Source organism: Chlorocebus sabaeus, chromosome 20, assembly GCF_047675955.1.
Source record: "Chlorocebus sabaeus isolate Y175 chromosome 20, mChlSab1.0.hap1, whole genome shotgun sequence".
Lineage (NCBI taxonomy): Eukaryota > Metazoa > Chordata > Mammalia > Primates > Cercopithecidae > Chlorocebus > Chlorocebus sabaeus.
In genome coordinates, this window is record NC_132923.1 from 12830700 (window position 1) to 12844348 (window position 13649).

The 13649-nt window shown below is 45.8% G+C and overlaps 1 protein-coding gene across 3 annotated transcripts; it reads left to right on the top strand.

Moving 5' to 3' along the window:
• Positions 1–681: 681 nt before the first annotated feature.
• On the top strand, positions 682–8184 carry ENSA (endosulfine alpha). 3 transcript variants are annotated; one of them, XM_037998000.2, is made up of 5 exons: positions 1023–1292; positions 1737–1825; positions 2712–2837; positions 4505–4671; positions 7452–8184. In XM_037998000.2, the coding sequence occupies exons 1-5, from the start codon at positions 1142–1144 to the stop codon at positions 7465–7467; spliced, it is 549 nt and encodes a 182-aa protein (XP_037853928.2). In that variant the 5' UTR covers positions 1023–1141; the 3' UTR covers positions 7468–8184. The 3 variants fall into 3 exon arrangements, with proteins under 3 accessions (XP_008017461.1, XP_037853928.2, XP_037853929.2); XM_008019270.3 differs by lacking the exons at positions 1023–1292; positions 1737–1825 and adding an exon at positions 682–878; XM_037998001.2 differs by lacking the exon at positions 7452–8184 and having other exon boundaries at positions 1107–1292; positions 4505–6704.
• The last annotated feature ends 5465 nt before the right edge of the window (positions 8185–13649 follow it).

The following is a 13649-nucleotide window of genomic DNA, read 5'->3' on the forward strand; positions in this document are numbered from 1 at the left end:
TCGCCCAGGCTGGAGTGCAATGGCGTGATTTCGGCTCACCGCAACCTCCGCCTGCAGGGTTCAAGTGATTCTCCTGCCTCAGCCTCCCAAGTAATTGGGATTACAAACGCCCACCACCACGCCCGGCTAATTTTTGTATTTTTAGTACGGAGGGGGTTTCGCCATGTTGGCTAGGCTGGTCTCGAACTCCTGACCTCAGGTGATCCGCCCACCTCGGCCTCCCAAAGTGCTAGGATTACAGGCGTGAGGCACCGCGCCCGGCCTGTTAGTACTATTTTAAAATCGAAGCTGACCTCCAAATCATTTTCTGGAGCTCGATCATTTTCTGCTAACACTGAGCAAAGTTTAATCCTCTCCACCTGATATGAATAAAGGGTTCCATCCTTTCGCCCTCCAGTTTGACGCCCCGCTAAGCCTCTCCGGCGCGGGGCGCTGGAGTGAAGGAAGTCGGAGCCCACCAAAGGGGCAAAAATACCACAGCCAGCAGCCCCGCCCCCGATATCCCCCACAGGCTTCCAATTGGTCCTTGTGTCTCACTCTCTTTCCAGGTTGGTGTTCCAGCTTGCCGGTCGCCTCTATAGAGCCCACCTTTAGACGGCGACTATTGGTAGATCGTTACGTCATTGCCCCATCTACCTCACTCCCACTGGCTCTCATAGGAAGGGGCGGTCGTAACGTCATGGGCAAGGGCCGCCATTTTGACTGAGCAACACTAGTGACAGGAGCCGAAGCAGCAGCGCAGGTTATCCCCGTTTCCCCTCCCCCTTCCCTTCTCCAGTTGCCTTCCCGGGCCCCCTACACTCCACCGTCCCGGTCCCGCCATGTCCCAGAAACAAGAAGAAGAGAACCCTGCGGAGGAGACCGGCGAGGAGAAGCAGGTGAAGTGGAGGGGGTGCGGGCGGGCGAGCTGGGGAGACTGTGATGGGGTGGGAGACGGTCTCCCACCAGTGCGGATTGGTCGCCATGGTCTCAGGCTCCGCAGGGGTTGGCCACTTTTTGCGTCACGCAGGGTGAGCTTCAACACGACCTGCTGCTTTGGCGCTGGTTTGTTGGGTCCTTTGTCACTCAGTACTGTACTCTTCCTGATTGGCCAATAGGCCTACTGCTCAACCCTTGGACGCTGTGCTATAATTGGCCGAGCATGGACGCGGGGCGGGTGTTTGGAAAGAAGGTGAATGGAAGGGGTCTAGCTGGTGGTCCTGGGTGTGATGTGTGTTATGGGTTAGTAGAGGTAAATGACCCAGCATCAGGGCTGGGGCCCGCAGCCTCAATCCGCAAAGATAGGGGTCGAGGTAAAGACGTTTAAAAAGGACGAGTATTGGGGGAGGGGAGAAGTGTAATTATTATTATGGCTAGTTTAAGGCGGCAACTTTCTCAAGAGACCTATTTTAGTAGCTAAGGATGGTCTATTGCTCACCTTCAATGAGGACCCAACAAGATCGAAGAGGACTAGAGCTCCAAACAGAATCATGGTGATTAAACTTGGAAAAAACGCCGACAGGGTCGTGAGAAAGACACCACTCTCTTCCCCTAGACTTCCAAGGCAGGGACTTAGTGCACCCGCGATTCCATGATGGAAACTCGCCAAATAAACCCCTTATTGGAGTTTGTATTTGACTTCTAAAATTTAGCACTGGGTTCAGGCACTCATTAAATACACTTGGTGTTATATCTATGCGTGATTTTCAAGAGAAAGGAATATAATCCCACTAAAAAGAGCCATACGTTGACTTCAGATCTTTTCAGAAAGTCACTAAAGGGCAGCAGGGACCACAAGAAACAAAAAGAGATTGACTACAGTAGTGAGAGCCCCTGCACCACCAGGGTAGGTATTGATTTTTTTTAATGAAAGCTGGTGGGTAAATACTAGTGAGCCTACTGTATCTTTATTTTCCTGAGGTTAAAAACAATATCATTTTCCTCTCTGTTTATCAGCTTGCTACCGTAATATTTGTGGAAATGTTGAAGCAAGGCTGTGCCATTACTCAGGTGGAGATCTTTGAAGAAGGCCACATAGCTAGCCTCCTGCACAGGGAGACCTAACAGGTGGCTTAGACCCTGAATAAGGAAGGAATTGCTTTGTTGTGTAGCAATTTTTAAAAAGAAAGAAAAGAAAAAAATGAATAAGGAGGGAACATTTAGCAAACTGTTTCTTCTTGTTGTAGAGACGGGGTTTCAACATATAGCGCATGTGGGTCGCAAACTCATGAGCTCAAGCGATGCACCCGCCTCAGCCTCCCAAAATGCTGGGATTACAGGCATGAGTCACTGTGCCCAGCCCCAAACTATTTTTTTTTTTAAATTTCTCATGTGACATGTAGGATAGCCTAGGGAACCCCCCTACTCATCCTGTATCACCAGAAGCCCTGCTAGCTCTTTTTTCTCTTTGTCTTTCTTAGCATTTGTGCTGAGTGATATGGCCCATTCTGTGATTAAAGTATTGTGTTTAGTATCACCTTTAGCCCAATACACATAGGTCCCTGGGTGGTTCCTTGGGTGGAGTGTGAGAAGCAGCTTGTCTTTTTCTTCTCACAGTAGTCATCTTGAGCTTTAGGGATTTTAACAAAGGTCTGGCTTTAACAGCAGAGTGGAGATAGCATATTTACAAGTGGGTGGATCTCCAGGAGAAGTTGAGAGTATAGTTGTTATCAAATGTGAGAAGCAGTTGTTTCTCAGTCTTTAATTTTATTTGGCTCATTTGTTTTCTCCAGGACACGCAGGAGAAAGAAGGTATTCTCCCTGAGAGAGCTGAAGAGGCAAAGCTAAAGGCCAAATACCCAAGCCTAGGACAAAAGCCTGGAGGCTCCGACTTCCTCATGAAGAGACTCCAGAAAGGGGTATGGGGCATAATCTCTTACCCTCTTTCTTTGGAGCCAAAGGGGGTTCTTGGAATGAAGTCTGTAGAGGTTCTACTGGATCCTTTCTGGAAGTTTTGTTGTTGAACAGAAGTAGAGAGGAATTTGAAATTTGAAAAGAGCAAGTCAAATTAATGTAAATCCCTAATGTGGTATCAGTTCCCTCCTGCTTTCCTGTGTAGGAAATTAAGGCCTAAATTGGAGCACTTGGGTATGTGGGGGAATGAGGGAAAGATGTTAGAAACTGAAATGCAGACTGCCCCCAGGCATTTGCCTGTTTGAATGTTGGAGGTTTTAGGATTGTGTACTTTTTAAGCATTAGAGATAAATTTTAGGATGCATCATTTCAGAAGAAGATCAAACCATCTCTCCTACAGAAATAAATCCTCAACTTGAAGTGAATCAGTTTCTTCATACCCTTGAAGTGAGCACCAGCCATTAATTATACTCTTGCAACAAACGTATTTTTCCTGTTCAGAGTGGTCCTCCTCACCGAGAGAGTCTACTTTCATAGCCATGTAGCTCCTGATCAGATTTTTAGTTCCCAAAGGTACCTAAAGCTGACTGAGGGATTATATTATCTTTTAAAAAAAAAAAAAATTTGGGCGCGGTGGCTCACACCTGTAATCCCAGCACTTTGGGAGGCCGAGGCGGACGGATCACGAGGTCAGGAGATCTAAACCATGGTGAAACCCCATCTCTACTAATAATACAAATCATTAGCCGGGTGTGGTGGCGGGCGCCTGTAGTCCCAGCTACTTTGGAGGCTGAGGCAGGAGAATGGTGTGAACTGGAGAAGCGGAGCTTGCAATGAGGTGAGATCGCGCCACTGCACTCCAGCCTGGGACTCCATCTTTTGAGAGCGAGACGCCGTCTCAAAAAAAAAAAGAAAAAAATTATTTCCTTTACTCTCCTCTGCAATAACTGTAAGATTATAAATCATCAAATTGAAGTGTGCTTCTCTGTGTAGATAAAATAGAGGGTGAAACATCCCTTTGGAGGATCCCAGTTATTGAGTCTTAGTCACAGATGATAATGTGATGCTGATTTGCATTTACCTTGCTGGAGGCAAGGCAGGCGTGGGCAGGCTGTCACAGTCATGGAACATGTGTGGGAGCTGTGAGAGTCAGAAGGAAAATACATTATCCTCATGAACAGGCCCAGTTTCTATTCCTGGTCTGGGAGAATAATCATTTTGAGGTTGTTGGCTTGTGGTTGATCTCCTGGTGGCTAGGATAGCCCCATATTTATCCTTCTCTATATCTTACTCATTTCTTTTTCTCCAGTTCCAGGTTATTGCCCTGTACCCAGTAAGGTCCTCAGTTACCCTTTATGAATAAGTGATTTTGGTTGAGCCATCCTATACTGAGTGGGGTACAAAGGATGGTAGGGGCTTTCCCTTGACTCCAAAACTATTTACTCTAGCTGGAAAACTGCTTACGTACCTGAAAAAGTCAGAACACACTGGGGAGAAGACATAAGTACATGTAATTAATGTTAAACTGTGTATGCATGAGATTAATCAAAGAAGACTTCTTGAAAGATCTGAGTGTGCATGAGGGTTTATAATGAATGTGAGATGTGAGTCTCCTTGTTTTTGAGGAAGGCCAGAGTGCCTCACTCACCTAAACCTCCCTCTTATCTCTTAGCAAAAGTACTTTGACTCAGGAGACTACAACATGGCCAAAGCCAAGATGAAGAATAAGCAGCTGCCAAGTGCAGGACCAGACAAGAACCTGGTGACTGGTGACCACATCCCCACCCCACAGGATCTGCCCCAGAGAAAGTCCTCGCTCGTCACCAGCAAGCTTGCGGGGTAACCTGAGCCCCCCTCTCCTCCCCTTCCTCAACCACTGGACTTTTATATATTATAGGCAGGGATGAAATGGGCACCTAGTCAGATCTTCTCAGCTTGCTAGCCAGAAATGACTGTGATTTTGCTAGGGGCTGCTGAGAAGGTAATGTAGGTTGAAAAGGGGCTCTAAGTTGATTTCTTTGGTTAGATTGAGACTTCCACACACACTCTGTAGTCCAGGTAGGGCCCAGAAATAGGAAAGGCTAGGATTGGATAATGCTGCAAATGTTTTTTTGTGTGAGAAACTGGAGAGATGTGATTTCTCCTTTTGGGAGAGAATGTCCCAAAATTGATTAGACTGAGCCTTGGGAATAATTTGGCAGGTTTAACATCCCAAGGCTAACCTAACACAGTTGGGAAAGGTAGATTGAATGAGACATGTTTTCTGTGCTTCTAAGTGTTCTGTCCCTTAGGCTGCTATTGCTTCATGTTTCCATTATGGCAGGTTTAGAGAATCCTTAAAAAGAAAAATTGACTTGCTTGCCTAAAACTACAGTGCCCCCTTAGCCTCCATTACTTAGTATCTCTTACAGTTTGCTCTGGCTCTCAAATAATATAAAGATTGGTGAACATTATTCACAGAAAATGGGCACCTTCTCTCTCTTTTCCAGCATGTTGCTTTTGAAAGTATCATGGGATAGTGGGAAGAGCACTGGTTTAGGAGTCAAGCTATCTGAGTTCTCGCTCTACTCAGTCCCAGCAGAGCTGATGTATAATCTTGGTTAAGTCATTTATCCTCTCTGGATTTCTGTTTCCTCACCTGTAAAATAGAGTTAAACGTATATAAGATTGATTCTGATTCTGAAGTCATAACTGCCAGCAGAAAAACTCCGTACTGTTCATTGTAAAACGAAAGGTGAGGAAGGCTTGTGGGTGGTGAGTCTCTGCTCTGTAATATTGGGAAAGTACTACAGAGGGGAACCATTTGAGGGATACATGAGGACAGAGTAAATTGAGGTTTGGGGATTATAAATTCAGGCAAGACAACTTTATAGATATCACAGTCTTGAGGGTCAAAAAAAAATAATAATAATAAGCTAGCCATGGAAGCTTCTTTCCTCTGACCCAGCCCACTTTCCCAGCCTACCTCTGGGCCTTAGCTGCTAAAAAGCTTCTCTGGCAGCAGAGCTGCAGGCCTGAGAAACATGCCCAGTCATGCACATATGTTGACTCGTGTTTCAGATGCAATCTGATGCCAGATATATTGTTAGGGAAGGAGGAAGAAGGGTAAACTGAGCTAGCCCCTGGGGCTAAGTACTCCTGCAGGGCTGGAGGAGCAGGTTCTTAGAAGATGATTCACCTTGGAGGAAGCTAGGGAAAGTGGTTAGGGAGGGAGAGGAGGAAGACTGAGAAATCTCTGCATTCCCAGAACTCAGCAACCCAGCTCTTGTATGATGAGGAGAGGTAGCCTTGTTCATTCGTGAATAGGTGGAGGAAAGGGGTTGCAGGTGACCCGCATCTTCAATCTAGTTATCACCAGCTTGGCTAGAATCTTATTGAACGCAACTTGCTAGTTATGACAGAGAGGGCCAGGGTGAGAACTAATGTTCAAGAGAGCAAGATTCTGTAATCCTCTTGCCCTCCCTCTCACATCACAAATTCTGATATGCCAAACATTTGGCCCAATGAGAATGACTGACAGACTTACTGATGTGCATGTGGGGGGATGAGGTGTGTATATACTTTTCTTCTGACTGGCCAGTGTTCAGGCTGTCATTCAGATTGGATAGGAAAAAGTTGGTGAGGAAGGAATGGAGAGAGCAGGATCCCTGGACTCCCTGGTCCCCAAACTCCTTGACTGTCACTTGTAATTGTATATAATTTTTGTGTTTCTTGCTCCATTTCCTCATGCTGTCATCCTTAAAGTCCATGTGGGAAGGGGAAAATGCTGAACACCATTGTATAGTTTCTTCAACTGTCCCAGCCATGTTGTACATAGATATGTCATGTTATTATATATATAAATATATATATAATTTTGTACGTTTTCTTCATCTCCGATCTTCTCGAATTCTGTACTTTTCTTCTTTTCTGTTTGAGCTGCCTTCTCTATCATTCAGCTTGAGTCCTCAAGACTACTGGTCACAATGAGTCTGCTTTTTAGGAAGGAATAGGAGGAGCAGGGAAATTAGAAAAACTGTTGGTCTCACTCTGTCTCTCTACCTGGTCATCTTCAAGGCTAAGAAAACAAACAAGCTACATTCTGTATTTGCCAGTTTCCACAGCATGAAGTACATAGCTTCCTTAGCAAGGAGGGGTCATTCCAAAATCCAAATGCAGATTGCTTTGATTAAACCTAGATTATTAAATCCACTCAGAACAGCATGTGTGTGGTCTGGTTCTGGCCTCACACAGTCACCATGTCATCACTGTGCTACTTCAGTCTTTGCAAGTAGCTGTGGCCATGCCTCTGAAACTGAGCCTGCTCTGAGTCAGGCAGCTTACCCACCTGGAAACCTCCAGTTATTTTCATCTTATCTAAAGAATTGTTTTTCTATGTTTGTTATCCATGGATATCCCAGAAAGGCAGATAATGTTGTTTCGTGGATAGGAAAAGACTGAAATTCTCTTTTTTGATTTTTTGCAACTCCCTTATGGATAGGATTCAGACATATGCCAGGTTGCCTAATGGTTGTTAAATGTGGAGGAATCATGGGGTAGAGACTGGGATGGAGTTCAGGGTTTTTTTCCCCTATTACTTGACGTGTTTTTTTTTTTTTTTCTTCTGTGTTCGTCCGCAGTGGCCAAGTTGAATGATGCTGCCCGGGGCTCCGCCAGATCCTGAGACGCTGCCCTCCCCGCACCCGGGTCCTGTGCTGGCTCCTGCCCCTTCCTGCTTTTGCAGCCAGGGGTCAGGAGGTGGCTCGGGTGCGGGCTGGAGAGGCAGAAGCCCTTGCCCGTTGGTGTCCCAGCACATGGAGCCCCTTGGGCTGAGCACCAAGACCTTGAACCTTTTTTGTTTTACCTTTTTTCCAAATAACAGTTGGGAGAAATCTCAATGAAATTCTGGGGGTGGGGGTGGGGTCGAGAGGGTGGGGTGGGAGATATAGAGGAATATGAGTTAGGGCTTGGAGTTGGTAAAAACATTCCTGACTATCCTTTTTAACCATGTGGCTGGTGTGGGATAGATGTGAGGGGAAGGAAGTGGAGTAGACTAATGAAAAGGGGTTCTAGTTGAGCTCTGTAGATAAATGCCTTGTTTCAGTGTGGTTGGAGACCTGGTGTCAGATAAAAGAAACTCCATCTGCACAGACAGATGCAAACAGCTCCTCTGGTTCTGCAGAGCTAGTTGAGAACTCAACGTTAATTATTTTAAAAAGTAGTGTCCTTGAAATAGATTTGCTGTGGGGAGAAGAGCAGTGAGTGTGGGAGAAAGGAGCCGTGAGCATGGGGAACCCCACAGAGCCCAAAGGACTTTCTCAGTATTTGAAATAAACAAAACAAAAACCCATGAAAAAACCCAACTCAGAAATACTCTGAAGCAGTTGGTGTGTTTTATTGGGGTTTGGGAGGTGGAGGAAAACAATACTGAAGACATTGTTAATGTGAGATGCGGCTGAGTTCCCCAATACCATCACTTAGGGAAAGGGAGCAGGAATGTTGGCATAAACCTTGTCCATCCCTTTGTTTCTGTAGCTAATGTAGAAGATGCATCAACCTCAGTTTGTGGCTCACAAGATGAGGCATTTAAGGTATTTGATCTAAACGGTTTCTTGACACCTAAGCCTAGTCCAGGCTTAGCAAAAAAGGAGGCCCATTCTCGTTTTTCCCTTTGTCTTCCGTTCCTTTTCAAGTTCCCATGTTTGTGAGGGAGAAATGTGACAAACCAAAAGAAATACGTTATTTCTTTGTAATAAGCCAAAAGAAACTCAAGTCTTTCTGCTGGTGGCCAGCAGGAGGCAGAGTGATTTCTTTCCTCATGATGTCCCAATCTGCATTGCTGGAAACCTGCTACTGAAAGAAGTTAAAAGCTACCTGTGAACGTAATGTACAAAAGAAAGGTTACCAAAGGAGAAACAAACTCCGGCAGGTACGGTGGCTCACGCCTGTAATCCCAGCACTTTGGGAGGCCAAGGTGGGTAGATCACTTGAAGTCAGGAGTTTGAGACCAGCCTAGCCAACATGGTGAAACCCAGTCTCTACTAAAAATACAGAAATTAGCTGGGCGTGGTGGCGCATGCCTACAATCCCACTTACTTGGGAGGCTGAGGCAGGAGAATCGCTTGAACCCAGGAGGCAGAGGTTGCAGTGAGCCGAGATCACGCCACTGCACGCCAGCCTGGGCGACAGAGCGAGACTCCATCTAAAAAAAATAAATGAATAAAATAAAACAAGTGCAAACTCAAACTGGAGACACAAGTTCATGGTGTTTATTGTGGTGGGGTTAGTGAGCCATCCCATGATTTCCTCCTGAGTATATCATCCCTGGTTTGTGTTTGCCAGCTGGGGAATGAGGTGAGGTTTGTGAGGCTATTTCTTTCTCTCTTTTTTTTTTTTTTTTGGCAGGGTCTTGCTCAGTCGCCCAGAATGGAGTGCAGGGTGCAAACACTCACTGTAGCCTCAACCTCCTGAGGTCAAGTAATCTTCCCATCTCAGCCCCCTGAGTAGCTGGGATTACAAGCACACGCCACCACACCTGGCTAATTATTTTTTGTAGCAATGAGGATTCACCATGTTTCCCAGGTGAGTCTCAGAACACAGGCTTAAGTACTCCTCCCATCTTGGCCTACCAGAATGCTGGGGTTACAGGCATAAGCCACTGCGCCTGGCTGAGAATATTTTTTTTTCCTTTCTTTTGTAGACAGGATCTCGTTTTGTTGTATAGGCTGCTCCTGAACTCCTGGCCTCAAGCAGTCCTTCCACCTCAGCCTCCCAAAGTGCAGGGATTACAGGTGTGAGCCACTACACCCAGCAGTTGGTGCAATTTCATTTTAATACAAGTGAGGAAGTTAAAATATGGAGATAAGTTACTTGTAAGGTAGAAAAGCTGGTTAGCTGAAGAGCTTGAGTTAGTATCTTAGGCTTTTATATTATTTCTTCCCACTATTCCTGGCTTCCCTGGTCCTCAATTTTAATTTGTGGCCTTAAGAAGCCTGGGGTGTGGCCAGGCACGGTGACTCACACCTGTAATCCCAGCACTTTGGGAGGCCGAGGTGGGTGGATCAGGAGGTCAGGAGATGAGACCATCCTGGTTAACATGGTGAAACCCCGTCTCTACTAAAAATACAAAAAATTAGCTGGGCATGGTGGCAGGCGCCTGTAGTCACAGCTGCTCAGGAGGCTGAGGCAGGAGAATGGTGTGAACCCAGGAGGTGGAGCTTGCAGTGAGCCGAGATTGCGCCCCTGCACTCCGGCCTGGGCGACAGAGCGAGACTCCATCTCAAAAAAAAGAAGCCTGAGGTACCAAAAATGTTTGGGGCTATCTATATTTTGTGTTACTCCTTAGCCTTTTTTTTTTTTCCTTTTAGTTCTTCACCACTGCACACTTGGCAGGATGTATTTCATTTTAAAACTTGCCAATCCATGTCCTTCACTCCCATACGATAGGGCTAAGCAAACAAAGCAAACTGATTCTGCAATGCTTCTAAATAGTTATTCCTGCTCATTATTTTAGCTAGATATGTTCTAAAGTCTTTATCCCAAAGAGTTGAATCAAAGGTTCGTCCACTCCTCCGACATGATTGTGCTGACAAGCCTCTCAGCTGAGCCATCTAATATGCAGGGTGGCAGGGATGAAGTCACCATTACTGTCCAACAGCTTTTATTTGAAGCTGATGTGGGCTAGGCATATTAAAGACAGGCAAAAGAAAAATAACTTGGAGAGTTGCCATTGAGGATATATCCACAGTGAGCCAAAAGCACCCACACAAGCAGCCCTCGTCTGTATAATGCCCTGTACTGGGTCTTGAGGGAGATTAAAAAGAAAGATCTGTCCCACCCTGGGGAACTTGAGATGTGGCAATAGCACACAAAGGTAGGCAGATTTATAGTTCTAAGCAGAGTTCCAATAGCTAAGCTAAGGGAAGGAGAGTCAGGAGATAAGCTGTTAGCTGAACTTTATATTAAAGACAGATGACTTACTAGTAAAGATAAGGTGGGACCTCCCATGCTTGGGCTGCAATATTTTAAGTCCCAAGTGACTGTTGAATTCTCGCTTTGCAGTTGGAAAAATAAGCTGTTTTTGGCCAGATAAACAGTGTAAGAGGTCATTTCTGCTCTAGAGGAACATGTAACCTAATTGAGACACTTCTACATATAATGCAAGATAGCATATGGTTAGTCAGGTGGTAGAATTCTGAGAAGAGAAAATCCGACTGGACTCATAAGGTAAATATAAGTGGTGGAAATGGAAATTTAACTGGGCCTTGAAAGGTGGGTAGTATTTAAACAGTCCAGTTACTTAATAAGTGCCCACAATATGCCCAGCATTGTGCTAAAATACAAGGTAAATGATATGTGGCTGCCTCTTTCAAGGAGATTACATTGTAATGGTGGAACTACACATGAAGAAATCATATTACAGTGTTATACTTGCAGCAGTGGTGGTCTAGCTATCAGAGGAATAGGGATGAGTAATTAATAATAGTTGCTTTTTTTTTTTTTTTTTTTTGAGACAGTCTCACTTGATCATCCAGGCTGGAGTGCAGTGGTGTGATCTTGGCTCACTGGAACCTCCACCTCTGGGTTCAAGTGATTCTGCCTCAGCCTACTGAGTAGCTGGGATTACAGGCATGTGCCACCATGCCCTGGTAATTTTTGTGTTTTTGGTAGAGATGGTGTTTCACCATGTTGGCCAGGCCAGTCTTGAACGCCTGACCTCAAGTGATCCACCCACCTCGGCCTCCCAAAGTGCTGGGATTGCAGGCTTGAGCCACTGCTCCTGGCCTGATTTTTTTTTTTTTTCTTTTTGACATAGAGTCTCGCTCTTGTCGACCAGGCTGGAGTGCAGTAGTGAGAGCTCGACTCACTGCAACCTCCGCCTCCTGGGTTCAAGCTATTCTCCTGCCTCAGCCTCCCGAGTAGCTGGGACTACAGGCGACTGCCACCACACCTGGCTCATTTTTGTACTTTTAGTAAAGACTGTGTTTCTCCATGTTGGCCAGGCTGGTCTCGAACTCCTGACCTCAGGTGATCTGCCTGCCTCAGCCTCCCAAAGTGCTAGGATTACAGGCGTGAGCCACCACGCCCAGCTGTGGTTTTTTGTTTTTGTTTTTGTTTTTGTTTTTGTTTTTGTTTTGAGACAGGGTCTTGCTCTGTTACCCAAGCTGGAGTGCAGTGGTGTGATCTCAGCTCACTGCAACCTCCATCTTTTATGTTTAAGCTATTCTCATGCCTCAGCCTACCGAGTAGCTGGGACTACAGCTGCGCACCACGATGCCCGGCTAATTTTTGTATTTTTAGTAGAGACGGGGTTTTGCCATGTTGACCAGGCTGGTCTTGAACTCCTGACCTCAAGTGATCTGCCTGCCTCGACCTCCCAAAGTGCTGGAATTACAGGTGTGAGCCGCCATGGAGGCCTAGTATTTTGAGTACTTACTATGTGTCAAGCCCTATGCTAAGTGCTTAATTTACATCTCATTTAATCCTCACAACAATTTTATGAAGTATATACTCTTAGTATGTCCATTATACAAATGTAACACTAAGACAAAATAACTTGCCTAAGCCCTAAGTCACACAGCTTCTGAGAGCAGTGTGACAGGATTTACTCCGCTGCCTGCAGAGGGATAGGGAAAAGAATGGTCAGGAAAGGTTTCAGGAGAAAGTTCTGAAGGATGAGCAGGATTTCTCCAGAAAGGTAAGGTGAAAGGGGGCATTTTGGTAGAGGGACCAACAAGTAGAGAAGGATGAGAGGGATGGACTCTTTGGTGTTTCTATAGTGGCAGTATCAAGTGAGTCCTGGAGAGTGTCTGGAGACCTGGCCAGGAAGGTAGACAGGAGTCATGTTACAGAGGATATGATATGCAGGCAGGCCTAGGTTACAAACAAGGGATATAGTCAGATTTGTGTTTTAGATAGGTTGCTGCCAAGTTGTGTGGAAAAGGGATTTAAAGGGGGATGGATTTAGTGATGGACTGGTTCTAGTGTTAGGCTGCCTGGTGTTAAATCCTGATTTTGGCCGGGCATGGTGGCTCACACCTGTACTTTCAGCACTTTGAGAGGCCGAGGCAGGTGGATCACCTGAGGTCAGAAGTTCGAGACCAGCCTGGCCAACATGGTGAAACCCCCGTCTCTAGTAAAAATACAAAAATTAGCCAGGCGTGGTGGCGGGTGCCTGTAATCCCAGCTACTTGGCAGGCTAAGGCAGGAGAATCGCTTGAACCCAGGAGGCGGAGGTTGCAGTGAGCCGAGATCAAGCCACAGCACTCCAGCCTGGGCAATGAGTGAAACTCCATCTTGAAAAAAATAAAATTTTTAAATCCCGGTTTGTTTTTTTAATAACTCTGGACAAGTTTCTTTAACTTTCTGCCTCAATTTACTTACTTGCACAATGGTAAAGATATGGTACCGGCCATGAGGGTGATTGTAATGATTAAGCAAGATAAGGCTTGTAAAGTCCTTACTTCAGGGACTACAGAAGTGCATAAAACATGGTTCCGTCTGGGTGTGATGGCTCACATCTGTAATCCCAGCACTTTGGAAGGTGAAGGTGGGTGAATGGCCTGATGTCAGGAGTTGGAGACCAGCCTGACCAACATGGTGAAACCCTGTACTAAAAATACAAAATTAGCCAGAAGTGGTGGTGCATGCCTGTAATCCCAGCTACTTGGGAGGCTGAGGCACGATAATTGCTTGAACCTGGGAGGCATAGGTTGCAGTGAGCCGAGATTGCACCATTGCACTCCAGCCTGGGCAACAAGGCGAAACTCCGTCTCCAAAAAAAATAAAACATGGTTCCTGCCCTCAAGGAGTTTACAGCCTATAGAGGGATAATATAA